We start from the raw sequence: 27856 nt of genomic DNA on the forward strand, positions 1-27856 counted from the left end.
TGCCGTTGTTGCTTATTTCTGGAGGAACACCGGGGGTTTCTGGGGCTCGCCGAGCCCGGCCCGGGCTCGCCCCTCGAGGCACCGCTGCTCGCGGGGGAAAATGGTTCAGTACTAAGTGAAGGGAGCCCAGGAAAGGAGGATTTTCTGGTGCTGGGATTTTCTATTCTTTTCTGGTTTGTTTTAAGGAAATTTGCGCTTCACACCCTCAGCGCGGAGCCGGGAACGCCGCGGCCCGGCCGGCTCCTCTCGGACGGACAGTGCCGGTCTGCAAACACCGTCGGACCGATTCGGGCACCGGGAAACACCCGGGGAGCAGCGCGGGCACAGCATCCTCCTCCTCTCCGCCGGTTCTGCCCCCGTTGTGCCCCCGCCCGCCGCGCGGTTCGGGGCACCCGCGGGGCGCAGGGAGCCGCCGCCTTCGTTGTGTTTGTTCCCGCAGAACCGGCGGCTTCGCCATGAATTTCCTCGCCAACGGATTCCAGCCGGATCCGCCGGCCGTGCCCGCAGCCGCAGCCCCGGGGGAGCTGCCGGGAGCACCGGGGGCTGCGGGCGCCCCGAGACCGCCGGCGCTGGGGCGGCTCACAATTTCGAGGAGGGCACAAGGAGGAGGTTTGGGAGCCGCGGTTTTCAGCACAGGCCGAGAGGCGAATCCCCCCCGCCGGGGACACGAGTGCCGGTGGTCCCCGCGGGGGCCGCTGCCGCTGTCTCGCCACGGTCCCGCCACCGCGGGGAGGGCGCGGGCGGCGGCCGCGGGAGCGCTGGGCGGCGTGGGCCGGGCTGTGTCCTCAGCTGCTCCGGACGGCCGCGGCTCCGGCCCCAAACCGGCCCCACCGCGCCCCAAAACCTCCCCGGCGGCGGCGGCGGCGGCGGCGGCCAGAAACCACCGGAGCCCCGACGTGCGCCCGCCGGGGCGTGTCCCGCAGAAACCACGCCCCTTTCAATAGACCACGCCCACTCGGGTACTAACCACGCCCCCCTTGCCCATAACCACGCCCCCCGCCCCGCAGGAGGGCACTGGTGGGCGGGGCTAGGAGCCGCCGCGCGGCTCCCATTGGCGGAGCGGCCCGTCCGTCACGGCCGCCCCGCCCCGCCGGGGCCGGCAGTAAATACGGTACCGGGAGGCGCGGCGGGGCCGGCAGCGGGGCTCGGGCTCGGCACGGGGAGCCGGCACGGGGAGCCGGCAGCGGGGCTCGGGCTCGGCACGGGGAGCCGGCACGGGGAGCCGGCAGCGGGGCTCGGGCTCGGCACCGGGAGCGCCACCGGGAGCGGCACCGACGCTCGGCACGGAGCGCAGCTCACCCAGCGGCGGCGAGCCCCGGAGCCGCGCGGGACCCGATCCCCCGCGCCGCCGTCCCACCCGCGCCGCCCCGCCGAGGACGGCGCTCCGCCGGCACGGAGCGAGGCAGCGCGGGGCTCGGCCGCCGCCGCCGCCGCCCGCCGAGCCCCGCCGGGTGCCCGCCCGTCCCGCCCGGTTCCCTGCCGCCCGCCGTTGTGATGCGTATTCCCGTAGACCCGAGCACCAGCAGGCGCTTCACTCCCCCGTCCACGGCCTTCCCCTGCGGTAAGATGGGCGAGAACAGCGGGGCGCTGGGGGCCCCCGCGCCCGGCGGCCGCGCTCGGCCCGAGGTGCGCTCGGTCGTGGACGTCCTGGCCGACCACGCCGGCGAGCTGGTGCGCACCGACAGCCCCAACTTCTTGTGCTCCGTGCTGCCGTCGCACTGGAGGTGCAACAAGACGCTGCCCGTCGCCTTCAAGGTGAGTCCCGAGCGGGGACCGAGCCGCCACCCGCTCGCCCTTTCCCCTCCGCCCCTTGCGCTTGAAATCGCTCCCGACATCACCGCCGAGGGAGCCCGGGTTATTATTTTTAATCAAATAGCCCAGTTTATTATTTTTAATCAAGTCTCCGCATTGCCCCGCGGTCACGGCATCTTAGATATTCCGTACAGTTAGGAGCTCTCAGGCAACTTTGAAGTTTAATGAGCTGGAGGTTAATTACCTTCCTGGGAGAGGGGGAGCGAGGCAGGGAAGGGAGATCTAATCTGCAAAAAGTGGAGCGAAGAGCTGAATCCCCGGTGCCGGGCGGCGCTGCCCGGGCTCCCCGGGCACCCCCGGGCTGGGCATCCCCGCTACCCCCGGAGCGGCCCGGGGGAGCCGAAACGGAGCCGGGGAGAAGCGAGGGCAGCCGGGCAGCGCCGTCCCGGGAGCCCGGAGGGCTGAGGGGGGCTCTCAACCGGGTTCCCCCGGCTCCGGGCGCTGCTCCCCGGGAGGGGTGGGGACCCTTTCCCGGTCCCGGCGCTTCCCCGGGCCGGACGCGGAGCTCCGGGGCCTCGCTCGCGGCCGCGCCGCGCTCGGCAGCGCTTTATTTATATTTATTTTCATCCCGAATCCAACAAAATAAACGCACAGACTCCGGCGGCGGGGCCGAGGGTGGCCTGACCCCCCCTTCACCCCCTCCCCGCGGACCCCTCGTCTGCTTTTAACCCTTTCCGAGCCCATTTTCCCCTTCCCTCTCCGACTTGCTCAGCCCCTCGGGGGCTCGGGCTGCTTTTGCTTTTGCTTTGGGGTTTTTATTTGCGCGGCTCTAGCGCAGGTTGGCTTCGGTGAAGGTCGATTTGAGGCTGAAATGCTCTGGCCCTGCCCTAGGTCGTGGCGCTCGGAGATGTCCCCGATGGGACCGTGGTCACGGTGATGGCGGGGAACGACGAGAATTACTCGGCGGAGCTGCGCAACGCCTCTGCCGTGATGAAAAACCAAGTAGCGAGATTTAACGACCTCAGATTTGTTGGGAGAAGCGGCAGGGGTAGGTACCGGCCAGGAAATGGTTGGCCTTTTTATTTGTTTTATTTGTTTTTTTTAAGAGGGGAAAAAAAAAAAAAAGGAGAAGGAAAGAAAATGTTTCTCTCTCTTTTCTTATTATTTTATTATTATATTTTATAATTTTTACTTTATTTTTAAATTTTATTTGGATAGGCTTATTTTTATTATTTTTAAAAATTTTATTCTATATTATCTTTTGTTCCAACCGTGGTTTCGTTGCCGGGAGAAACCCCCCAGCCCCAGAGCGGTTCCCGAGGATGAAAGGGATGTGGGAAGGATGCGGGAGGGATGCGGGAGCAGCCCCGGCCCCGCCGGCAGCTCTGCCTCGCTCCTCCCAGGGCTTCTTCTCTGCCGAGGTGCCGAGAATGGGCGGTGCAGAGAAAAAAACAATTTAAAATACAGATTTAAATATATCTAAATATCTATCAATCCATTAAACGCAAACAAGGCGGCCCCAGCCCGAACCTTCCCCAGTTTCTCCCATCGCGCAGGAGGCAGCGGCGGCTGCTCGGTGAGCAAACCCCACCTGGCAGCTCGACTTTAAATAGCGAAAATCGAGAGTTTAAAGTGAAATAATAACGGCGAGCTCGGCCTGCAGGGCTGGCACGGGAGGGAGCTGCGGCTGCTCGGGGGGTGGGGGGGATTTTGCTCCTTTTCCCCCAGCTCGTGGCAGGGAAAAGCAGGACGGCAATTTGACTTCTCCAAACAAACCCGTCCGTGCCACCCGAGCAGAGGGAAACAAATCCCCTGGAAATGTTAAACACGGAGCCCTGCCTGCCCTCCCCGTACCTGAGTTTCCGAGGGTATAAATAGAATTTCAGCATTTCATCACCAATGAACGCTGCCGATCGAAGCACTCAATCCTGCGTTTGAGCCCAAATAAGAATTCTATATTTTAATGGCCATATGGCAGCACTTTCTCAAAGGCTTCAAATGTATACACACAGTGTCAGATATATTTTGACTTCTCCGCATTAATTAAAAGCAGTGATGTTAGGAATTATTTGCATGTAATAACTGTTTACTTGTTCCTCTTTATGAAACTTGAATAGTTTACATTCTTTCATACATTTCCTTTTTCCTGTTGGCTCCTTCTCCATGTTGCAGTTTCTTTAAAACTCTCCACTTAACTGGTTGCAGGTTGATGGATGGAAAATGTTTTTCTTTTATGAATTAAGCTTTCATTTCTGTAATCAATTATTCTCTTAGGCTCTTTTCTTTCTGGTTGGGCTTTTTCCCTATTTTTTTTTTTTCCCTTTATCCTCGCACAAATTTCCAAACTGAACGCAACCCAATCTCAGCGTGACTCTTGAATTCATTATGAACTTTCTTCCTCTGCCCTCTCGAGCTCGGAATTAGCAGGAGTTGGGGCTTTGGTGAATAAATCCTTCTCCGGGCAGTCCTGCCGAGCGCTCACTCCAGCAGCCTCCGCTGCCTTTAACGGGCGGGACTCGGGCGCTAATTATTTTAATAATTTTTTTTACATATTCCTGTGGGGTGAGGCTTTTTCATATTCCCAGAGGAACAACCCCAGCGGGGCTCCCTGGGGATTTCTCGCCGTGTCCAGGGTGGATTTCACCGCCCGTGTCCGGCGCCGCTTTCCCGGCCCGGGGCTCTTCCAGAGCAATTAACTGTGAAAAAATCGCCGCTCTTGAATTTGTATTTCGGGTGTCACACTCGCTCTGCCCTGTTTGGCTCCATCCCTGACAGCCCGGTGCTGCTTTCATTTATTCTGGCAGAAATTTGGAGTCGCTGGGGAATATTTCCCTGTGTGTGTACAAATGTTTGTGTCAATCCGAAGCGAGGACGTGTGGATCCGTAAACACGGATCCTGCTCCAGCCCTGCCGTGTGCCCGAGCTGCGGGAGCCTGGAAAAGCCCGGCTCTCCTTGGGAAAACACCACTTGAAACCGGCCACATTTGGGTATTTTTAGAAATAAGGTGGCAGGGATTATTCCCCGGCGCTGTGAGCTGGGAAGAGCCGCTCCTAATTCCTTTGCCAAAATAAATTCCCATCTCCGTGTGCAAGACAGATTAAAAAAAACCAAAACAAAACAGACTTTTTTTACTCAGATTGAGCTGTATAAAATGAAAATTATCCCTGCTGCATCTCCCGGCTGGAATCTCCCCCCGGAGCATCCCCCGGAGCCGGCGGGGCTCCCGAGCCCGCCCGGGAGCCGGGACCCAGCCCCGCGGAGCGGAGCCGGGGCACGGCGGGGACGAGAAACCCCAGGCCGGCTTCCTGAGAAGGCGGGAAATGACTAAAAGTGATGCTTTTTAAATCGTCATTTTCGGTTCAGGGCAGGCTTTTTGAGAGAGGCAGAACCGGCCCGGCCTGGGTTCGTGTCTGCAGCGAGGGACTCCGGGGCAGGGAGGTTGTTTCACGTGGAGAATAAAAAAACTAAAATTAAATGTAAATATAAATATAAATATAAATATAAATATAAATATAAATATAAATATAAATATAAATATAAATATAAATATAAATATAAATATAAATATAAATATAAATATAAATATAAATATAAGTATAAATATAAATAATTAACAAATCAATAAATCAGAATTAATGCATATAAACAGGAGCACGGAGGTGCCGGGCTCAGCTCTGGGGTTCTGTGCCTCACAAACCCTTCCCTCTGCTCCTGCAAATTCCCGAAATAATCGCTCCTCAATCTTCCTCGCCCCGTGCTCTGGCTGTGCGAAGGTTTTACCCGCAAGCCCTCGCTGCTGGTTGTTTTTCCCTGATCCTCCTCTGCGGGCTCACCCCGTCCCTGCAGGTTGGCAGCAGGGGCTGCGTCCTTGCGGATTCAAAGGCAAATAATTCCATTTCTTTTGCCCTCCCAAATGCTCCTGTCTGTGCAGAAAATGAGCTGAAGGTTTGTGCGTTGTTCAGTCGTGCTTTGAACGCAGAGCGAAGGTGGGATTGGGGATTGCTGCCACCCTCAGAACCCGAATTCCTCCTTTCCGTGCTCCACGCAGGAATTCTCCCGCCTGGGATAATTCCAGCACGTTCTCCGGGGCAGGGCTGGGAGAGGGGACAGTCCCTGCACAGTTGCCTGTCTGGTGACCGCTTCTGGTGGCCACAGCTGGCCGGACTCAGTTCCCATTTTGAGGTTCCCAGTTTTTTTTGCCCTCATTGCCGAGGCCAAGCCCAGCCCCCCCTAATTTGAGCATCCACAGGGTGCTGGATCCCCTGCAGCTGATCCCAGCTCCTTCCAAGGGAGCATCCCAAACTCCAGCTCACCCCGCAGGGATCCCGCATCCAGCGCTGCTCCGGGGCTGGCTTCCCACGGAAAAGGGGAAATATCCCAGTGGGAAAACCCCAGGAGGGGCACGAGTGACTTTTCCGTGCGGGAAGGTCCCGGCTCCAGGGCTGTGTGTGCAATTTAACGAGCGATCGCTGCTCGTTAAACGCAATGATGTGTGCGGGGATTTGTGTCCGAGCCCGCTCCCGCTGCAGCCTCTCTCCCCCACAAGAGCTGAACCCATGGGGGATCCTCACTCCTGCTTTTCTTTTTTTTTTCCCCACCTTCCTTAGGGAAAAGCTTCACCCTGACCATCACCGTGTTCACCAACCCCACCCAAGTGGCTACCTACCACCGAGCCATCAAAGTGACCGTGGACGGACCCCGGGAGCCCCGCAGTAAGTGAAGGGTTGGGTTTGGGGTTCGGGTTTGGGGTTTGGGGAGGGGGTGCAGGGTCCGAGCTCTCCGTGGCTGAGGGATGCAGGACGCAGAGCTCGGGGGTGGCACTGGGGTGCCACCGTTGGCTGCTCGGATTTTCCCGTGTGTCCCTCCCTGCCTCCTGCTCCGTGTTCCATCTTGGAGGGATGGGTTATAGCTCCCTAACCCATCTTGGAGGGATGGGTTATAGCTCCCTATATCATCTTGGAGGGATGGGTTATAGCTCCCTATATCATCTTGGAGGGATCATTTCCCAGCTCCAGGTTGGGATGTTGGGAAAACCCTCTGGGCTTTTTGATGGCAAAAGCACCAAGGGCCCAGGCTGGCGCTGCACAGGGGGCTTATGAAAGCAGGGGGGTTATGAAACCAGAGATCCATGCTCCACTCAGGGACTGATTGCTGGTGATTAAACTGAAAAAGGTGCAGGTTCCTGGGTGCTGAGGCGGTGTCTGCTCTGGCGGAGAGCTCCTTCGCCGTGGTTTCGCTTTCGGGCTGTCAAAGGCTGGGGCTGGCAGCGCCCGCGGCCGGGGGCCGAGCCTGGAGACACCAGCGAGACTCTGCGACCGCAGGAGCGTCTCTGTTGTGCTGGGGAGGCTCTCCCGGGGGCAGGATGGTGCCTCGTGGTTGAGGGAGGCTCCGGGAGCTGCCCTGCCTGGGCTGCCTTTCGGCGTCTGGCTGCTCGGAGCTGCCCCGGGCCTTCCCGGCCTCCCAGGGCCACGCTGCCGAGCAGGAGATTCCCTGGCCACGAGGATTCTTCACCCTGTGGGACCCCCGCTGTGTGGTGGGACCTCGTCCCTGGGGGCTCCATCTCTGGCTCTGCGCTCTGGCTTCGGCTCCGTGCTCGCCCAGCGGCACCCCGGGGCCATAAAGCCGAGCTTGTTCCCTTTGCGTGTGAGGCTGCAGTGCCCACATCGAGGGGAAGCGGTTTGATCCTCCAAAAAACGCCTCCAAAAACATTTGCTGTTGATGCTGTCCCCGGGCCATCGGTGGCCCTTGATGTCAGGCCAGGTGGAGGCCGTTCCCTCGGCCCGGGGCTTCCATTGGCGTCGGGCTTTGGTGGATTTTCCCCCCTCCTTGATTTTATTTTGGAGCCTGTCGAGGATGGATTTAGAAGCTGGGATGCAGGAAATCCAACGCTGCTGTTGTGGGATTTTTTTTTTTTTTAAAGCCAGAAACGCCAGGCGGGTCCCTGGTGTGGGGCACCTGTGGGTCGTGGTGGGCGCTGGGGCTCAGCCCCAGGGCTGGGCAGGGAATTTCACAACTCTGCCAGGAGTGTCAGGAATAGAAACCAGCCCTCCTGACTGCTGGCTCAGCCCCTTATCAGATCGCCTTTCTAATAATAATAATCATCATCCTCATCATCCTCATCATCAGGAATACATAAATAATAATACAAGGCGAGATAGTTGCTACTCTCGGAGCTCGGTTTGGCCTCCCCGACAGCCAAACCCTGGTGAATCACACCTGTGCCTCCTGAATTTCAGCATTTCACCCCAGAGCTCCCCAGCCCTCATTTCAGTTTTCTGATATGGAGCCGTGGCAGTCGGGCCAAAGCCGAGGATGGAGCAGCCTGTCCTCCCTGGGGCACAGCCCAGCTGCAAGAGCAGCGTTTTTCTGGGGTTTTCCTTTTTATTTTGTGGTGATTTCTGGTCCTCCAATTGTGCTGGAAGTGTTGGCTCCTTGAGGAGATCTGTGTGGGGTTTATTTGCTGCTTGTGCCCTTGCCTTGTGTGGCCCCCAGAGTTGATCTCTCCCCCATTCCTGCACCCCCAACCTATGAATTACTGATAGAAAAGGTTTAGACCCAAATTGTGGCTATTTTTGAGTTCTTTTCAGGGAATCATATATTTATTGGTCATGTTTTGGCTCCCAGTTTGAAGGGCTTGAAATCATGGTTGTCGAATTTCCAGTGGAGAAAAAAAAAAAATTAAAAATAATTCCTTTTTTGCCACGCTTTCATATGAAGGCAAAAAATTCAAATGAAACACCTTTCTCCCCTTCCTGCTCTGCAGAAACGCTGGGTGTGGAAACAGCAGCTGTAAAATGATCCTGGAAAGCCGAGGTGCTTTTCCTGGTTCACCTGCCACTGGGTGGCTCCCGGGCACAGCACCCTGGCACATTGGCACCCAGGGTGGCATTTGGGGCTGGCACACCCCTTGTGATCCCCCCTTGGGCCAAACACCGAGCCTGGGGCTGCTCTGCCTTGTTTGGCTGCGGGAGGTGAGAGCTGCCAGCAGGAATTGCAATTTTTATTTATATCTAGACATACTATATACACCTTTAAGCATATATATGTAAATGCCTGTGTGTATATATGTGTGGGCATAAAAATATATGGAATTTTTCGCCCTTCTTGGCTTCAAAAGATGGGCCATGGGGTGTGCTGGCTTCTGGTGTGGGGATCAGCACCGGGCAGGGCTGGAGGCTGGTGTGGGGCTGGTGGAGAGGACAAAACCCATCCTTAATGTGGAAAGAATTGGTCATTTGTCTTGGTACCCTGGGAAAGGCCCGGGCAGCATCTTCTCACTGCAGCAGAATCCCTCCAGCCAACCTCCTTGTGGGGTTTGGGGCCCGGGCTCCAGCTCTGGGCATCCCATTCATCTTCCACCTCTGGCCATGGCTTCATCTGAGCCCTTGAGCGAGGCTTTCAACCCAGGCTGTGCCCAGAGCCAGCTCCTGAGCAGCCTGGGTGGGGATGGGTGGGAAACGCAGGCTGAGGGGCAGGAGGAGGCTCCCAGGGGATCCCCCAGGGTGGCACCAGCGCTGCCTTTGCTTCAGCATCTCCTCCTCGGGCTCCTCCCAGTGCCCCCGCTCGCTCTGAGCTCTTTTTCCTTGTGCTCCAGCCCTTCCTGGGTTAGATCTGGCCGGGGGAAAAAAAAGGACATTCTGTCAAGTTGGCACCTTAGCTCTAAACAAATAGCACAGCGGGTGCCAAGTGTTGACATACTTTGTACAAACAGGAAGTAATAAAATATTTGAACTTCCTGTGGAATTTCCTTCTTTTCCCCCCCTTTCTGCAGCCCTGTGTTCTGCAGGAGCCCTGCTGCAGAACCCTCTGGCATCCACACTGCTGCAAAATAATCCCCAGCAGGCAGAACGTGGGGAGCTGGAGGGCTGGGAGCTGCACTGGGGGGTTCCTGGGGAAAGGGAGCATCCCCAGGGCCTCCCCTCGCTCCCACCTGCTGCCTGCCTTCCCCTCCCCTCCTTTTCCTTCCTTTCCTTCCCAAGGCTCTCACCTTCCCTGCTCTCACTTTCCTTTCTCCCTCTTGCAGCTCCTGCCCCTTTCTGCCCAGAACTCTCGTGCAAAGCCTTTTTTCCCTTTTTAAATTAATTTTCTCCCCTCTTAGACTTTATTTTTTTTTTGCTACCATTCAGTCTTTAATCTCTCTCTCCACTTCCTAAATCCCTTTTGGATTCAATCCCTTCTGTCTGACTCCCACCCCATTGCTGCTGTCCTTGCTGGGGAGGAAAGGGAGACCAGGAGGATTTGTGGGTCTCTGCGTCCCGCCGCTCCGTGCTGGTGGATGGTTTTTATTTTTGGGGTGTGCATCAGAGATTGGGGTGCTTTGGGTCACGTCCCTGCTTGGTGTGACCACAGCGAGTGACAGAAACGTGTCCCCAGCGTGGCTGGGATGGGGACAAGGGGGCTTTGTGGCCACAGCACTTCACATCCCTGTCACAGTGAGCTCCTGAGCACACTGTGCCCCTTCCCCGGGACCCCGGGACTCTGATCTGATAACCCTGGACCCTCCTTCCTGCCCCGACCCTGCCCAAAGTCCATACAGACCCCTGACATTTCCTGGTCGCTCTCTTTGCCCCTTGGACACCACAGAATAAAGAGAGCTGAACCAACGTATTTCGGGGTAAGAGCCTCTTTTGGGAATCTTTACATCTCCTGAAATTCCTCCCCTCACAGCCTCAGATCTCTGGGCCAGCTGATATTCAGGGCTGTGTGAGGTGGGGAATGTCAGAAGAGGACACTCAGGTGAGACATTCTCACTCTACAATTGCCTGAAAGAAGCTTGTGGCCAGCTGGGGATTGGCCTCGTGTCCCAGTGAGCTCCTGGGCACTCTGTGCCCCTTCCCCAGGACTCTGATCTGATACCCCTGGACCCTCCTTCCTGCCCCGGGGAGAGCCAGGGAAGCCCACCCTGCCCAGAGTCTCTACAGACCCCTGACATTTCCTGTTCTGCTCTTTTACCCCGCTCTCCACAAGGACACCACAGAATAACGAGAGCTGAACCAATGTATTTGGGGTAAGAGCCTCTTTTGGGAATCTTTGCATCTCCTGATATTCCTCTCCTCACAGCCTCGGATCTCTGGGCCAGCTGATATTCAGGGGCTGTGAGGGGGGAATGTCGCATCCCCTCTCCCACCCTGTCCCCGCAGGTTTTTCTGGCCGGGCCCATCCCGCACAGCCCCGGCTTCCCTCCGTGCCGGCTCTTCCCTGCCCAAAAAAGGCTCCTCGCCCCCGCGGGGCTGCGGCTGGCCCCGGCACGTAGGCAGCGGGGAAGGTTCGCACCTCCCCCGGGCGAGGCGCTTCCAGGAACCGCGGCCGCTCCGGCGGGGCCCCGCGGGCCGGGGCTGCGTCCCGCGGGCTCGGGGCGCAGGAACGGGGTTTGGGGTGTAGGAACGGGGTTTGGGGTGTAGGAACGGGGTTTGGGATGTAGGAACGGGGTTTGGGGTGCAGGAACGGGGTTTGGGATGTAGGAACGGGGTTTGGGATGTAGGAACGGGGTTTGGGGTGCAGGAACGGGGTTTGGGGTGAAGGAACGGGGTTTGGGGTGTAGGAACGGGGTTTGGGATGTAGGAACGGGGTTTGGGGTGCAGGAACGGGGTTTGGGGTGAAGGAACGGGGTTTGGGGTGAAGGAACGGGGTTTGGGGTGAAGGAACGGGGTTTGGGGTGTAGGAACGGGGTTTGGGGGGAGCAGGAATGGGGGTTTGGGATGTAGGAACGGGGGTTTGGGGTGCAGGAATGGGGTTTGGGGCGCAGGAATGGGGTTTGGGGTGCGGGAACGGGGTTTGGGGTGCGGGAACGGTGTTTGGGGGGAGCAGGAATGGGGGTTTGGGATGTAGGAACGGGGGTTTGGGGTGCAGGAACGGGGTTTGGGGGGAGCAGGAATGGGGATTGGGGTGTGCAGAAATGGGGGTTTGGGGTGCAGGATTGGGGTTTGGGGTGCAGGAACGGGGTTTGGGGTGAAGGAACGGGGTTTGGGGTGCAGGAACGGGGATTGGGGTGTGCAGAAATGGAGGTTTGGGGTGTGCAGACACGAGGAGCTTGGGATGGGGGATGATGAGGAGTTTGGGGTGTGCAGACAGGAGGAATTTGGGATGTGAAGAATTGAGCAGTTTGGGATGTGAAGGATCGAGCAGTTTGGGGTGTGAAGGATTGAGCAGTTTGGGGTGTGAAGGATTGAGCAGTTTGGGGTGTGAAGGATCGAGCAGTTTGGGATGTGAAGGATCGAGCAGTTTGGGGTGTGAAGGATTGAGCAGTTTGGGGTGTGAAGGATCGAGCAGTTTGGGATGTGAAGGATCGAGCAGTTTGGGGTGTGAAGGATTGAGCAGTTTGGGGTGCCAAGAATCGAGCAGTTTGGGGTGTGCAGGGGGTGGCACCCCCTTGTCCCTCCTGTGGAGGTGTTTGTGGCATCGCTGTCCCCACGGTGCCTGCTGCCTCACCCCATACATTGTGAACTCTTGGCTCGAATTTGAGGTAAAAAAAGCTAAAAACCATGAGAAAGATGGACTGGAAAGGGGAAATCTTGTTTTGGGAGCGCCGTGGGAAGGTTGGGATGATGCTCTCTGGCACGGCAGCTCCAGGAACTTGGAGATGGTGAAATAAAATACTCTCAATCCAGGGGCATGGAGAAATTGGGATTTACTGAGTGGCAGACGATTGTGGGTCAGTGGGAACAGCCTAAAATAGCTGAGGATGAGGAAGATGGAGTGGGGTTATGGATGGGAGCCAAAGAGGAGCAGGGACAAAATGATCCTATGGGCAATTTTTGGGCTTTGAGGCAGAGACCCTGTGCTTTCTGCACGTTTACCCTTGGAGATTTGGGAAGTGCTTGGAGAATAAATTATTGGAGAGTCTTGTGCCTCTCAGAAGCTTGAGTGGAGACCCAGGACAGGGTGGCTTGTGCCAGTATTGTCCAATTCCAGATCTTTATCTTGGCCAAAGGACTCCCTCGTGGGGCTGCATAAAACTTGAGCTGGAGATGTTTTCTGTGATTAAAAGCAGACTCGGTGCTGAAGTGCTCCCGTGGGGTGATAGTTTTGGGTATTATTGAGGTCTTTGTTTTATTCCCCTGCTTGTCCTTAGCTAGAAATAAATACACAGACAGTTCCCAGATTGTCTGGGAATAAGGAAGAAGAAGAAAAAAAAAAAAAAAAAAAAGGAAATGGCAAAAAGAAGGAAAAAAATGCAGCAAAATCAATCCAAGATAATTTCAATAAATAAATGACCTCAGCTCTTCCTGAGCAGTGATTTGGCCATGTCATATTGCTGTGATCTATTCTCATTTAATCCTTAAAACAAGCTGATTTCCCACTTCTGGAGCGCTCTCCTCTTCCCTGGTGAGGAAGAGGAGGAAATCCTGAGTGGCCCTTGATGGCTTCCCTATTGCCTGGGCTCTGGCAGGGCTGAGGCCGTGGGAGGAGGGCGTTTGGGGGAAGCCGTGTGTCCATCCTGGAGCTGAGGCAGTGCTCCTCTGCCCAGGGCCCTGGCTGTGCTTGCCTGGGGTGTCCTCACACATCCCCTGCGTGTCCCTGGGGTGCTGCTGCCAGAGACATGGGGCTCATCCCAGCCCTGCCCCAGCCTCTGCTTTTTGGGATGGAGCCTGTGCAGCTCCTGGGTGTCTGCACCTCCCTGCTGGAGGTGTGGGGGGCTTCGGTTCCTGCAGGAGCCTTTGGGGGATCCCTGGGGGCTGCAGGAGCCTTTGGGGGATGCTCGGGACTCCCCAGTTCCTGCAGGAGCCTTTGGGGGGTCCCTGGGGGCTCCAGGAGCCTTTGGGGATCCTTGGGGGCTCCAGGAGCCTTTGGGGGATGCTCGGGGCTCCAGGAGCCTTTGGGGGATCCTCGGGGCTCCAGGAGCCTCTGCAGATCAGTGCTGGCTCTCACAGGAGGTTTCCCTGCCTGGTTTCCCATCTCGTTTCCCATTCCCATTTTGATCCCAGGGGGAAATTTTGCCCCTCTGGGACGCCTCGCGTTGGCAGCGGCCTCCTGCTCTTCCTCCTCCTCCTCCTCCTCCTCCTCCTCCTCCTCCTCCTCCTCCCCCGTTCCCAGCCGGGTTATCCCTGCCGGGGGAGTGGGGCTCAGCCCTGGCCGTGGATAAAATCCCCTCGGGGACAAAGCCAGCCCGGCCCTGGGTTTGTGGCGGGGCTGTGCGAGACCCCCAGCGGGACTCGGTGGGACTCGGGATGTCCCAGGGGACGCCGGGGTGTCCCCAGAATTCCCTGGGGAAAGCAGAACAGGGATGAAAGCTGCCTGAGAGCGCTCCAAGCACTGGCCCTGCATCTCCAGGGCCTTTGGTGCTGCAGCTCGAGGCTGTGACCCGGCCTCAAAAGGAAAATCAGAGCAGCTGAAGTGATCCGGGCTCCAGGAAATGCACTCCTCTCATTATTGCATTCGCCACAGTAAATTCCACCTCTCTTTTCCAGTCGCCTGCTGTGTAGTGACTTCAAAATCTTTTTGCTTGAAAACCACCAATATTTTCTAAGTGCGGCAATATTGGGAGTCAGAAGAGGGAAATTATTTTTGCTTGCGTCCTACAAAGGAATCTTTGTTGGGATTGGTTGCAACACCTCCTGCTTTTGAAAGCTTTGGGAAAACCCCGGGGCACGGTTCTGGGCTGGGGTGGAAGAGGCAAACCTGGCCGTGGGGTGGCTTTGGAAATAACTCAGAATGGAGAAATGGGCATTGGCCCAGTATTTGGGAGAGATAAACTGATCAAAAGGGTTTTCTGGTGGGATCTGGTGGTCATTTAGGGATGTTTGGGGGGTTAAGTTGCATTGAAGGCTTTTTCCAGGAGGATGTTTTTGGTGCTCTGTGTTGGATTGTGTCAGCAGAAGAAATTCAAATGCAACTCCAACAACCAAAGGAATTCCTGCTGGATCCAGCAGCAAGATCTGAAGGGAGCTGTGCAGGAGGATGAGTGGGCCGGGATGGGATGCAGGTAGCACCAAAAAGGAATTTTTGTGAGCGTCGCAGCAAGGCCATCGGTGAGCTTTGCTCCTTCCCACAGGAGCAGCGTTTTGCCCCGTGCCTCAGTTTACCTGTCTGTAATTCCTGGGGGCAGCAGGGGATGTGCAGGAGGCTGGCAGGGAGGATTTGCAGGGTTATTAATGCAGCATGGCCCCAGCTGCCTTGGGCAGGATTCAGGAGCTCGGGAGAGGACAGAGCAAATCACAGATTGGAAAGGAGAGAGGTGGGAAAAAATTGCCAGTGCTAAAAGGCAAGTTTCGTTTCAGGGAAGACAACAGCTAAAGGACCAGAACGATCAACCAAAACCACAAGATCACATCAGATGTCAGGCAGGACACATCTTGTTTCTCCCTCCCAAAAGGGCTTATCAGCACAACCAATCACTTTAATGATGTGGCGGAGGGAGGAAGAGGATTTGACTCAGAGTGAAATGAAATTTAGCTCCTAAGACCCTTCTCTTCCGCAGCGCAGTCACCTGTCCTGCAGGCAGGCAGAGATCAATCACCTCCTGCAGCGGAAGGGGCTCAGACATGAGTTTGCATTCTTTTCTCTGACTCTTTCCAGTGCCTCTGCGGGCTGCAGCGGGGCAGAGAGGCGAGGAAGAGGAGGGACACAGCGAGCAGGGAGTGCCCCTGTGCCTTCCCAGCCTCCGGGCACGGTGGCAGTGGGATGGGAACCTCTGTGCTGGGGGGTTCCCCGTTCTAAATCGGATGTGGGAGCAGGGAACCCCTTTCCCGTGCTCAGCTCTGCTTCCTTGCTTTGGGGAGCAGCGTTGAGGATGAGGCTGAGGATGAAGGTGCTGTGCAGGTGCCATCGCTCTGGGGCTCCTCCTTCCAGTGCAAAGCTCGGCAGGAGCTGTAATTATCCAGCCAGGCTCTGGAGATGGAGCTTGGAGCTCAGCCCTGGGATCCAGGGGATCAAATGCCAGGGCTCAGCTCCAGCCCTGTCTGAGGGGAAAAGCAGCGCTCAGCATCCTCAAACCTTGGGAACATTCAGGTCTGTTCCCAAAGGCACAGGCCGGGTTGGCAAATTGCTGCTCCCTCCCCACAGCGCCAGGGACATCTCAGCTCCATCAGCTGAACCACGGCACATTCCTGGCACAGGGCTGAGCCCAGCAGCTGGTCCTCCCCATCCCGGCCACGGTGTCCTTAACCAGTGTCACCCCAAGGAATTTGATGTGCTTGCCCTAATGGAACAGGTTGTGAACTGGGAGGAACCAGCTCTACTGGTTGGTCCCAGTCCAGGTTGTTAGATAGCAGCAGGAACTCACTGGGACTGGCATCTCTCCATGGATTTATGGAATCTGAAAATCTGATCTCAGCCAGGGCTGAGGCAATACCAGCTGGACGTCCTTGAGATGTGTCTGCTTCCTCCCAGCACCCAGCTCAGAAATCTTAGAATCAGGGAGTTTGCCTGATTCCATGAGAACCAGATCACAGCCCAGAAGTGAATTTTGCCTTCCTGGAATGGGGAGTGACTGCAGAGAGGCCATCAGGGCTGGTGGTTTTTGCACCCTGTTCTGAAAGCTGCCCGATTTCCCGCAGATGTGCACCCACCTGCTCTGCTGTGACACCCGGGCTGCAGCTTTCATATCTGTAAATCACAACTTTGAACCCCCACCCAGTTCACTCTGCAGTCTCAGGGGCAGATTTTCAGAGTTCTTACTCCAGATGGAAAAAGGCAGGAAAGCACTGGTGGGGATTTTCAGCAAGGCACAAGTGGGCTGAATGCTTAAACCTGATGAATTTTACCCACTGCTGAGAATACCCTCAGCTTTCCCTGTGTTCTGAAGGGCTTCAAATATTTTTGCAAATCCAGACAGATTCTTGAAACCCTGGGAATAGGGATCCCGTGTCCTTCAGGCATTTGAGCCACAGTTGTGTGGAAATTCAGGCATGATTTTCCCTTTGATTTGGGAATGGGCCACAGCTCCCACGTCCCCGGAGCTTTTGGAAGCACTGCTCTGGATTTCTGTTTAAATTAATGCCCTGATTTATTTTCCTCCCAGAGGGCTCAGTTTTGGGGATTCCCAGCACAATCAAGGCCCTGATGGGGTTTATCAGAGACTTGCCAGGGTGGGCACAGGGTGGGCAGGGAGAGAGGCAGAGGCGAGGTCTCAGCACTAACCCAGGAGTGAGAGGAGATCAGGGGCTCCCAAAGCTTCCTAATCAATCCCAGCCTGCCTAGAACGAACATCTCTCCTGCTGCTGGAGCTTCAGACACTAAAAAACCTACTGTAAATGCAACATATCTCTGTGCTTCCTGCCAGCTGGCCCGGAGCCAGCCTATTTCCTTCAAAAAGAGGGATATTTATTTTCATCCTTTTAGAGGCAGCCAATTCATCTCAGACCACCACCAGCTAAAAAAGCTTTATAAATTAGCAGCCTTTTTTCTTTTTCTTTTTCTTCTTTTTCTTTTTTTTTTTTTTTTTTTTTTCCCTTCCTAATTCTCTCCCCCACCCCTTTAAATATTATTTTCCTTTGGTTGTTGGTGTGAAGGCTGTGCCAGGACAAGCGAGCCGGGGCTCATTGCGCCACACTCCCCTTTCTCCCCGAGCTGCAGAAAGACAGTAGCAGCAGTGTCTCACCAAAGCCAGAGGAAACCAAAGCAAAGCCCGGCCGTGACTGATTCTCCTTCCAAATGGCGTAAGCAGGCCAACTTCAAACATGTGAATAATGAGTTATCTGTGCCTGACTTTGTTCGGCAGCACAAGGGACGGTGCCTCCCAACAGTTCCCTCCTGCGAGCTCCTGGGCTCTGATTTTAGCAGTGGGGTTGGCTCTCGCTGGGGCTCGGAGGGCACCACCATCATCCTGCGTCACGTTTGGGTCCCTTCCAGCTCCCTTCCAGCTCCCAGCTCTGTGCTGTCCTCCCCTCCCTCCAAATTCCTCTCGGCTGGGCATTTCCCATGGCAGGCCTAGAGCTGCAGGTGGGACTCCAGGGAGAAGCTGAGCCGTGTTCTTGGCCCGTGTTAGAGGTGTGCAGGGATGGAAGCAGCCCAGCATGGGCTGCGAGGGACAGGCCTGCTGTTCCCATAACACGGGCGTTTCACATGTGGCTTCTTTCTGGAGCACATGCTGGGACTTGATAGTCTAGCCGAGACTCAGGCTGGGAAAAAATCCCAGCCTCTGCAGAGGACTGGCGTGTCTCTCTGAAGTACCTACTCCAAGGGCTACGGGAGGGATTTGAAAGGTGTTTTGCACATTGAGATGGAGTTTTATCCACTACTGATTCCTTTCTTGTGGTCCCTTCTCATGGACATGTAGAGACTAAGCCATGGCTTTATGTGCAGGGACTGCTCCTGGTGAGCTTGGCTCGGCCCTGCAGTTAGGCTGGGAATATTTGGGCTGAGCCTTGGTGAGAGGATGGTGGAATGAAGGAGGCTGAGAGTGGCTCAAGCTGCTGTGCCAGCCCATGCCACCCTCCCCTGGCTCTCATCTCCTCCTGTCTGGAGCTGAGGCGATGATCTGCAGCGTGTGTGTGTGTGTGTGTGCGCTCAGGAACGTCCCTCGGCGTTTCCTCCGCTCCAGCTTGCCGCCAGCATTCTGCAGGCAGGCTCCCAGGGAGGGCCAAGCCACTTCCCAACATCTGCTCTCCCAGCCCCGGCAGCATGGGGCTGAGCCGGGGGCTGGGGATGAGCGTGACACCCAGCTCTGAGCCCAGCAGGGCTGCGAGGAGGCTGGGCAGCTCCTCAGCTCTCATCGACCTCCATCTGCAGAGAAATCCTGGAACTGGGGCTCCCACTCGCCCCACAGAGTGATTTTTTAAATCAAATCTCTCAGCTCTGAGATTTTGGTGTCACTCGAGACATGAAGCTCCTGGAGCCCCTTTCTACCCTTGCTCAAATTAATATTCTGCATCTCAGCAATCTGAGGAAATCAGCTGCTTTTGGAACTCCCCCTCCACAGCCTGGAAACCCCATCCCGGTCCTGGCTTGGGAAGCCACATCAGGTTGCACACTCCTTGAAGGAAGAGCAGACTCTGTTTGGTCTTTGAAATATTTTAATGCAGAAGGCATGTCTTTAAATCATAACTCTGAGGGCCTGAGCTCGTGTGGCACACACTGTTTCGCCGCCTGCATTCCAAGGAAACACCCAAAACTTCCAGTATGCTTCTTATTACTGGCCTAAAGTGTCAAATTCACGTCGGCTCTTCCAGCTGGGAAGTGTTCAGTGGGATAGTTTGTTTGATATGCTGATACAGATCTTGTTCTTACATCAGGATGGTAGGTGATCTGTCAGTGTTTACATCATGTCACGTTCAATACCGGAGTTAACCGATTCTGAAACCCGATCCGGCGTTAAAACCCTGGCGCTGCCGACAAGGAGTGCCCAAGGTCACGAGCTGCCACCATTTGACCATGCTGGGCTCTGCTGTTCCTATAAATATTGACCTGCAAGCCAGTGGTGGCCCAGCTGGAAATGCAGCGCAGCATCCCCAACCCCAGCAGTGCCTTTTGTGCCCCAAAATTCACGGGTCGGGGCGATGGAGGCTTCTCGGAGAGATTTCTTGGGATGAGGGCTGGGGCTGTTTGAAGTTGAGTGAAAATCCGCCCACTGGCTTCGGGAGGCTTTTGAGTCAGTGCTTGGGTGAAGGTAGAAACCACCTTCCTGTTCTCTAAGGTATGAGCTATTGTTCACTGGTTTCCTCTCTGTGACAGCTGTGGGCAGATGGGGAAGGGCTTTTAATGAAGCCAACCGCTGCAGAAATTAAAAAGCTCAGGTTGTTCTGATGAAAGAAACCCATTAACAGCGATTCTGTCTTGCGTGACAAAGTCTGACGTCCCCAGCCCTAAGTGACAAGCGGCAGGAAGTCCTGGGGAGACAGCCTGAGCTAAAGAGGGCTGGCAGGCCAAGCTGGTGGTTTTTAACTCATTCTCTGCCTCGTTTCACAGGGTTTGAGGCTGCCAGGTCCCACATGTGGGGACAAGGTGGGACACAGACCGGAGAGGGGCTGGGAAGAGCCCTGATCCCAGCACCCCTGTGTTTGCCTTGACTCACATTTGCATCAATTTTTCCACTTTCTTTTCAGCAGGATAGTTTGGGGGGGGGGGGGTCTCCCCACAAACCAGCCCCTTCTGGAGGGTGTTTGCTGCAGGCTGGCAAAGCCCATGGGGCTGTGCCCACGTTCAGACAGCGTGGGCACAGGAGCAACCACAGTGCAGCATGATACAGGCACATGAAGCCCTTGGTGGGGCTGCATGGCTGAATAATCTTTAAAAACACTACCAACATAGAGATCACTTGATATATTTTTCAGGATTTTCCCTGTCACATGCCAGATACTACCACAGAACAGGGTTTGTGCTGAGATAGAGAAATTTAATTTTTGTTAGATTTCTGGGGAACTTGGTCTTTGAAGTCCTTTTGGCTTTCCTGAGAAGCTGTGTGCAAGAAAACTGGGTAAAGGTGAAATATAACACTGTTTTTCTTCTTCTGTGCTTAAATGTATAGTGAAGCACATAAAATGTGGCCTAAAACAAGATATCTCACTGCACACACTTTTCCCCTGGAGAAAGCACCATGTGACAGATGCTGCTCACAGCTCCAAAGGATAATGCAGAGGTGCCTGAGGTCTGGGGACACACAGAGATGAGATCATTTATGGTCTTGCTTTGAGGTTTCCTTGGTTTGCTTCACACAGCAGGGAAAATACATTTTCAAAATACTGCTGGGTTTTTGCTTTCTGCTGGGTTCTCCTCCCTAGGTTTTCCTTTCTGGTGCCAGCACGTTTTCCCTCGGTTTGGACTCTCACATCCCTGGAAGTCTGGGGGTTATAGAGCTTGGAGGGCATGGTGGAGCTCACCTGGATGTGGAGAGAGCAGAGAGGGGTCCGAGCCCCTCAGAAGCTGCGGCTGGGATGGGTTTGCTGGTGGGACACCCGTGGAGCTCAGCTGGGAGCGTGAGCTCCCCTCCCATGCCAGTGTCCCTGCAGCCAGCCTGGCAAGCCCAGCGGAGATGAGGAGATAGCAGACGCTGGATTTAAAGAGGGGGAAGTGTGGGGACTTTCTGTGACTTTGCTCTAAACTGACACAGCTCACGGAGCTGTGCAGATGTGAGGGGGAAGGGCAGGGGGGTGCGGGCTGCGTTCATCACCTCTCAGACGCGCTGCTTTGCTTTCCTTTTCTTCTTTAGAAGCCACCAAGGGCTGAGCTTGGCTTGGTGCATGTCGGGCTGTAGGATCTGACGAGGCGCAGCTCTCTGAAGTGCTGCAGAAGGGTTTCTTCCCAGCCGGCGTGCCTGCACATCCCCAGTGCCCCGAGCGCTGGCATGAGGCGGTGCCACCCAGGGAAGGTCCCTCCGTGGCAGGTGCAGAGAGCTGGGGCTGTGCAGGGCAGCCTGGCTGAGGCAGGAGAAGAACAAGGAGAAGCCAAGGTCTGAACCCCGCACTGATGTAAAGCTGAGGCTCCTCTGGAGCCCCTCCAGCTTTGTGCGGGTGTAACTGAGACTGGAATCCGGTCCAGAGAGAGACAGAGAAGCTGTTTGGTGATGATTAATACAGTAAAATGTGAAAGTTAGGTATCAAGTGCGTTTCATGCGCCTCTCGCCGCGGGACAATTAGCATAAATGTAATAATTATTGCCCTGTGCCAGCAGCTGCTACCTGAGGAGCTGGGAGTGCTTTATGAACGCTCATTAGCTGCTGCCCTGCCTGGGGGAGGCGGGTGATTAGTCTGCCCGTTTTATGGGGAGGAAAGAGGAGCAGAGAGAAGCAAAGTGAGGTGGCCAAGGTGTGGTACCAGCGAGGGCTGATCCCATCCCTCCTGTGCCTTCTCCAGCCCCACTTGGCTCTGACCGAGCTGGCTGGGCACATCTGGGAGGGGGCTGGAGCAAGACAAGAGTTTGTTCTTTAAGCAATGAGCAAACGCTGTAGAAAATAGTTAAAATTCAATGTTTGCTGGTTCGCTAGTCCCCACTTGGCGAGGACATGGTTTCTCCTGCCTCGCACATGTCTCCCCTCTGTGTTCAGAGTCAGTGAGGGCTGGTGGATCACCTAGACAGGGGCATCCTGATCCAGCTCCTTGACTGGAGACTTTCTGGATGATCTGGAGCCTGCCCTGTGGGTCACTCTGTGTCCACCTGCCCCGGGAGCTGCTCTCTGCCAGGGCTGGCACCCATTATCCTGTGTGAGTAACAGCAAACCACAGAGACAGAGGCTGTACCGGCTCCCTGTGTAACCAGGGTGCTGCAGCCAAAGGGGAGCTGATCAGATACCAGACTCTTTCATCATGTTCCAGGGCACAGACAAAAGCTGGAAGACCAAGCCAAGCCCTTCACCGACCGCTATGGAGAGCTGGAACGGCTGCGCCAGTCCATGAGAGTCACCCCGACGACACCCAACCCCCGTGGATCCCTCAGCACCCCGAGCCACTTCGGCTCCCAGGCTCAGACTCCAATCCAAGGTAACCACCTGGGCGTCCCAGTGTCACCCCCGAACCCTCGTGTTCCTGGCATGGCTGAGGGGGAACAACCCTCTGGATGGGATTTTAGAGTTGGAGTCCAGCTCTCCCCTAGCTAAGGAGGGGTTTGTGTAGGTTTCTTGACTTTGGACGCCTTTTTGCACCCATCGAGTCACTTTTTGCACCCATGAAGTGCCTTTTTGCACCATTAGATCTGGGTTTTGAGGAACAGCTGAGCAGCAGCAGTGCGAGGGAGGTGAGAGCAGCACCCTTTGAACCCAGCAGCTCCTCTGACATGAAGGCGGCCGCGCTATGGTTATGCATCAGCCAGAGAAGCTGTTCCGTGCTTTACATGCTAATCCCAACGGTTTCTTATCACTGTCTGGCTGCCAAGTGTGGTGATCCCTCGCCCAGCTCCAGCATAATTCCCCACACGGATGCACACCTGCACGGGCACACACACACACACACAGAGCTTTGCTCTACCCAGATCTGCCAGCGGCAAAGCGCGCCCGAGTCCCTGGGCGTTCCCCAGGAATCCGCAGCATTAAAATATCTCAGCTGCTGTGCTGCTCCTGTCTTTCTGCACAGATGCCACCAGGATGAATTAAGAGACCATTCTCCTGTCCTTTTCTGTGCTGCTTTTGCATGTACTTTTAGTCTCACCGGTTCTTTCCCTTCAGAAATCAGCAGAGATACTAACAGGGCTTCAAGGAACAGCATTTAAATTTGTCTGTATTTGGAATTTTGGTGAGAAGTGCCCTTTCTGGGAAAGTTTCATAGAAAAAGCTCCCAAAACCCTCGTGCTGTGTTTCCAGAAGGGATATGGTTGTTTGAAAGGCTCGGTGTCATTAGCAAAGAGGGGGTTTTGGGTGTAAAAACATGTTTGAAAATGTTACCTGAACTGTAAAAGCTGTGCCGCTCCTCCCAACCCAAAATTACAGAGAAAATTTAATTTCTTTCTCATTGAAATGCAAATCTCCACGCTTGGAATTTTCATTGATATTAGCAAGGTTTATGAGAAGAACATGGGCATTTTGTGTAGGACTATCATTTAGGTTTTTTTAAAAAAGCGAGAGAGAGAGAGAGAGAGAGAGAGAGAGAGGGAGAGAGAAAGAGTTTTCTAGGCTTGTCCCCTTGGCCGCATCATAAAGAAAGAGATTCTTGGGGGAAGAAAAAAAGATTTGTATTTTAAATTAGCACAGCCCCCTGCAGTGCCAGAAACCCAAAGAGCGCCGTTTGGAGCAAAGAATCAGGTGATGACACAAATTCAACGAGAAAAAAAATGGAGTTGGCTACAAGCTACCGCCCCTGCCAAATTCCCAAATGTCAAGTGACAGCAGGAGTGGAGACACACAAAATTAGCCTCTGAAATCATTCCTGCGGAGTGAATCCGAAGTCCCAGGAATGCTGCAAAAGGCGGTTTGTGCACGCTCTGCTCTTGGCTCCCTCATTCCCAAGTCGGAGGAACCGTCTTCAAATGACTGCGGGTTCCTACCAGCGTAACTCGGAGCAGGAGCAGCTCAGAAATTTTCATCTCAGCCCTGTCCTTTTGACACAGCTCTGGCTATGACCAATCATAATCATCATTTTAAAAACCCCTCTTTCTCTTGCGCGCACACACACACACACACACACGGCTTATTCACAAAGATCATAATTTTTACCCGAGCAAGTGGAGCCCGGCCCGTGCCAAGAACAACACGGGAGTTAACAGGCCTGTAATTCTCACGACTTGGCACGTTCTTGGGTAACACACAGGAGAGGCCGATTAGTGGGAAGCAGAACGAGATACCAGCGGGGAGGGGCCGTGGGGCAGGCTGGGGTTCATCCGGCCCCCGCGATCTTTCATGGGGTGCTTCCCAAGGTTAATGTTTTTAGCATCCTTGCGCAGGGATTAAGAGGGGGACAAGGAGGTTTTTCCCTCCACCAGTGCCCGGCTCCCTCTGTTTGTGTGCTAAGGGTGCTCAGCTTCCGTGTCCTGCTGACCAAGCAGTTTGCACAAACTTCCTAATCCGCTCCTGGCAAAAGCAAACTGGGAGCTGGGATGCTCAGGAACAGCCTCGGCCTCTGCGGGGGGATCCCAGCACCTCAAATCCCTGCACATGGCACGTGGAGTTAGGGTTTTAGGCAGGCAGGAGACAGTGTTTGGAAGAATTGGGGTTCTTGGGAGATGTGTTTGCTCTGGCCCAGGCCAATCTCTCCTCCCGAGGAGGGAAAAGCCGTGGCCGTGGTGGAGATCAGGGCAAGGACGCCACCGGGACTGGGAGAAGGGTCTGGCCCTCAGCCACTCGCAGAGGCTTTCAGTAAAGCAGCCCCTGGAGGTTATAAATAGCCCCCATGTAAAATGATCATCCTGAGGTTAAATGGTCTCAAACCAAAACCCTCCCGGTAAGAGAAAGCCGATGGTTTCTGAAGGGCATGCCAGGAAATGCAGGAGGAGAGAGCAGGGCTCCGATACCGATCCTGCTCTCTCCAGTGCCAGGGTATTTCAGTGGCTCTGGCCTTGCCTTGCCCCACTCCGATAGGCAGAGACTTGATTCCTTCCCATGCCTGTCCCCAGATGGGATGGACACTGGCAACCCTGCACACTCCAGATCTCATCCCACTGGTGCTGCTCTGGGGGTAAATAGGGTAACTCTGGGTTCACCCATGTAGCTGTGATGAGAATCTGGCCCCGCGCTGGGCAGGTCAGACAGGCAGATCCCCATCACCATCCAGCTCTGCCTCCCAGGCTTCAACCGAGCAGAGCCTCTGTTGAGGATTTGGCCCAATGCTTCTCCAGAGAGGTCTGGAAAATCTGAGTGTTTGCAATCCCAGCCCTGCCATCCCCACAGCGAGACACCAAGCTGTCATTAGGGTGGCTTGAAATGGTTCCTTATTACAGGGCACGCGAAGCCAGAGCCTTGCGTGCCTGCTTCAGTCGAGTTTTGCCTTTTAGCTTAAAAAAATCCAGTAGCTCTCAGAAGTGAAGCAAGACATTGAAGGGATGTCTGCTGTCTGCCTTCAGCTGCTTCTCGGGGTCCCCTGGCTCAGGGGAGGTGGGCTGGTGACAGACACACATCGTCCCCAGGAGCAGCCCCCAGTTCTCTGTGTCCTCCCTTGCCTGTGTTTCAGCAGTGGTTTAGGCTGAACCATTTTGTTCCCAGCACAGCAGAACAGGACCGCCCACGCTCGAGTTCTGTGGTGGAAACATCTTCAACCACTCAAAAGCAATTGTCTTGTGCCTTGTCCAGCAGCGTGGAGGGGCCTTGCACTCACCAAGACAATTGCAAAGGGATTTTAGATTGGATCTTCTCAGTACCAGAGTGAGCTGTTTTGATTGATGCACTTCACGTCTCCCTGCACACTCTTGTTTTTGCTCCAGAGAAGCCAAACTCCTTTGATTTCACAGGGAGGACAGTAAAGTTAGATCCTTTTGCAAGCCTCTCCTAATCCCAGTGCCTGTAGAATGGTTTTTGGGAGACTGTGATCACTGGTGAAGAGCTTCAGATCTCCTGATCTGGAATTTGCTCAGCTTCATCCCCAATCCATTACTTTCAGGCCAGCACACAATTTTTGTCATCAGCAGAATGCTTCATAATATGCCTTTAAAGTAAAGTCTTTCTCTCTCTTTTTCTTTTTAAATATACATTTTTAAAGTATTACATTACTTTTAAGAAGCCTCTTGGCATAGGCTGCAAGTGCCCCTATTGTTTCCGAAATGCAACGTGGCTGCTCTGAGGTTAAGTCCTGAATTATGGGCCCAGCAAATACACTGAATTGCTGCTTCCTAATCCCTGTCCAGATTGACTTATGGTTTCTTTAAAATATCCGTTTCTTAATGGATAAAAACATTCTACCACGGGCAGAGACTAAATTGTTTCCAAAGGAAGCTAGGCAAGCATTAGTGGGAAGAAAACATATTGTGGGATTCAGCTTCAGCCTCAAAGGAAGGAACATGCTCGAGATGGGTTTCCTGCCTGCTTTCAGGCTTCTGTGTCTATCTTTAAACTGCTTTTCTGCTCCTCTCCTTTATATTTGTGATGTCCCTCCAGCGAATTTGTCATGGAACTGTCACAGGTGAGCCACAGAGCAGTGCTGGGCAGGAGATTCCCCCAGGACAGAGTCCAGGCGCCCGCGACCGCTGCGTTTGTGCCACGGACATGTGGCCAGCCCCAGCCACAGCTCAGGGTGCTGCCTCCCTACAGAACAGCAAGGAGTCCCTCGGAATTCGCCTCAGGGGTTCCATGCTGCCTTTAGCACGGGATTTTCCAGTGTGCTGGGATCTGCAGTGCCATTCTGCGAGCCCCCAGCCCGGGTGCCGCTGCCTTGCCGGGCTCCCGGAGCCCCTGTGCCATCACCCCTCCGCAGTGGGATTCCCATGGCAGACGTGGCCTGGCCCAAACCTGCTCGGCAGGCAAGGTGGTCTAGCTGCAGGCTGGGTTGTAAATCCAGCAGCTTCCTTTTATGTAGTCAGGGCTTGTTAATTTGTTTTAATACCCTTTGAATGCAGGTGAAGAGCAAAGCGCAGGCAGGGCGGAGGGGAGCGCCCGCGGTCCCCGCTCAGCCCACCCACCCGCTCCAATTAGCACCGTTATTCATTAGCGCGGCGGGATGGAGCGGCGGGCAGCGCGGGATGTGCCGGGCAGGGGGATGCGGGCAGGGGGCTCCGGGACGAGCGAGGCTGTGCCGGATGCTGGGAGAGCCGGGCTTGTTTAGTCTAGCGAAGGGCAGGCGGGATGGAGCGGGGCTGATTGCTCTGTGTAAATACATGGAGGGCGTAAACACGGCCAGGCAGAGGAGCTAATGTAAGCTCTGGAGGACACTGCAGGCACAGGACATGGGGCTGAAGTGGTTCTGCGTAAATCCACACTGGAATTAGGAGCAGGGTCCTACCCTGAAGGATGGGTCCAGATAATTGGAGCATCCCAATGGATCTGGAAGGGTTTGCAGAGATGCAGTGCATGATTCACTGGGCTGGGAATCCCTGCTCTGCTGCTGCCCGGTGTATTTGGGGTGGGAGAGAACCCAGGAGCCGGGTTTGCGCTGCTCGGCGGGGTGGGTTTGGGGCCGCGTGTGTGTGTGCACGGCAGCACACGGTGCTCGGGGAGAATCACAAAACTCAGCAGCAAACGTGCTTGGCAGTGTCGAGGTGGTGCCTGGCGATGCTGTGATAAAGACCTGTGTGTTGTTGTGTTTTGGTTTGGGGTTTGCGTCTTTTTTTTCAGACTCTGCAGAGGAAGTCCGTGCACCCAGTTTGTGAGCTGGTTCTATCAGATACAGAGCAGTGCTCCATGGGCGTGTAACAACGGATGCTGTTCACACCCTCCTTTTTTTTTCAACACCTCCCCTCCTCCCCCAAAATATATTTTGCTCTGTTTTACGTGGGCTGAGAGGAAGGGGCCGTTTTCTTTTTTAGTTGGCTCTGACTTGGAAACAAATGAACTTGTTAACATACGTGACAGAGGCGTGAGAGCGTGCCTGCACGCGTGGGTGGGGAGGAGAGCGGCGCCTTCTCTAGAGATGAGCTGGGCCTTCACAGATCAGATGCATCTCGTGCACCTTCCCATGGAGATTCTCTCCTTCTCTTGGCCACCTGCCTCTCCGCGCTCCCACATGGAGTTATTGTCATCAGGGGAAGGATGCAGAGAGGGACAAAGATCAGGAAAAAGCTCAAAGATGGCTTGGAGGTCCAAGCATGACAGAAATGAGCAGAGAAAAACCAGCCAAAGGTATATCCAGAGAGGGAACGTCTGTCCCCACTGTCACACAC

General features: G+C 55.1%; 1 protein-coding gene across 1 annotated transcript in view; it reads left to right on the forward strand.

Moving 5' to 3' along the window:
• Window positions 1–1436: 1436 nt before the first annotated feature.
• Window positions 1437–27856, forward strand: part of RUNX3 (RUNX family transcription factor 3) — a 35270-nt gene continuing 8850 nt past the window's right edge. Inside the window, exons 1-4 of the mRNA XM_021534993.3 lie at window positions 1437–1755; window positions 2644–2800; window positions 6361–6465; window positions 21940–22104. Coding sequence (XP_021390668.3) covers window positions 1495–1755; window positions 2644–2800; window positions 6361–6465; window positions 21940–22104 — 688 coding nt within the window. The 5' untranslated portion in view covers window positions 1437–1494. The remainder of the gene's footprint in view (window positions 1756–2643; window positions 2801–6360; window positions 6466–21939; window positions 22105–27856) is intronic.

Source organism: Lonchura striata, chromosome 23 (genome assembly GCF_050655825.1).
Source record: "Lonchura striata isolate lonStrDom1 chromosome 23, ASM5065582v1, whole genome shotgun sequence".
Taxonomy (NCBI): Eukaryota; Metazoa; Chordata; class Aves; order Passeriformes; family Estrildidae; genus Lonchura; species Lonchura striata.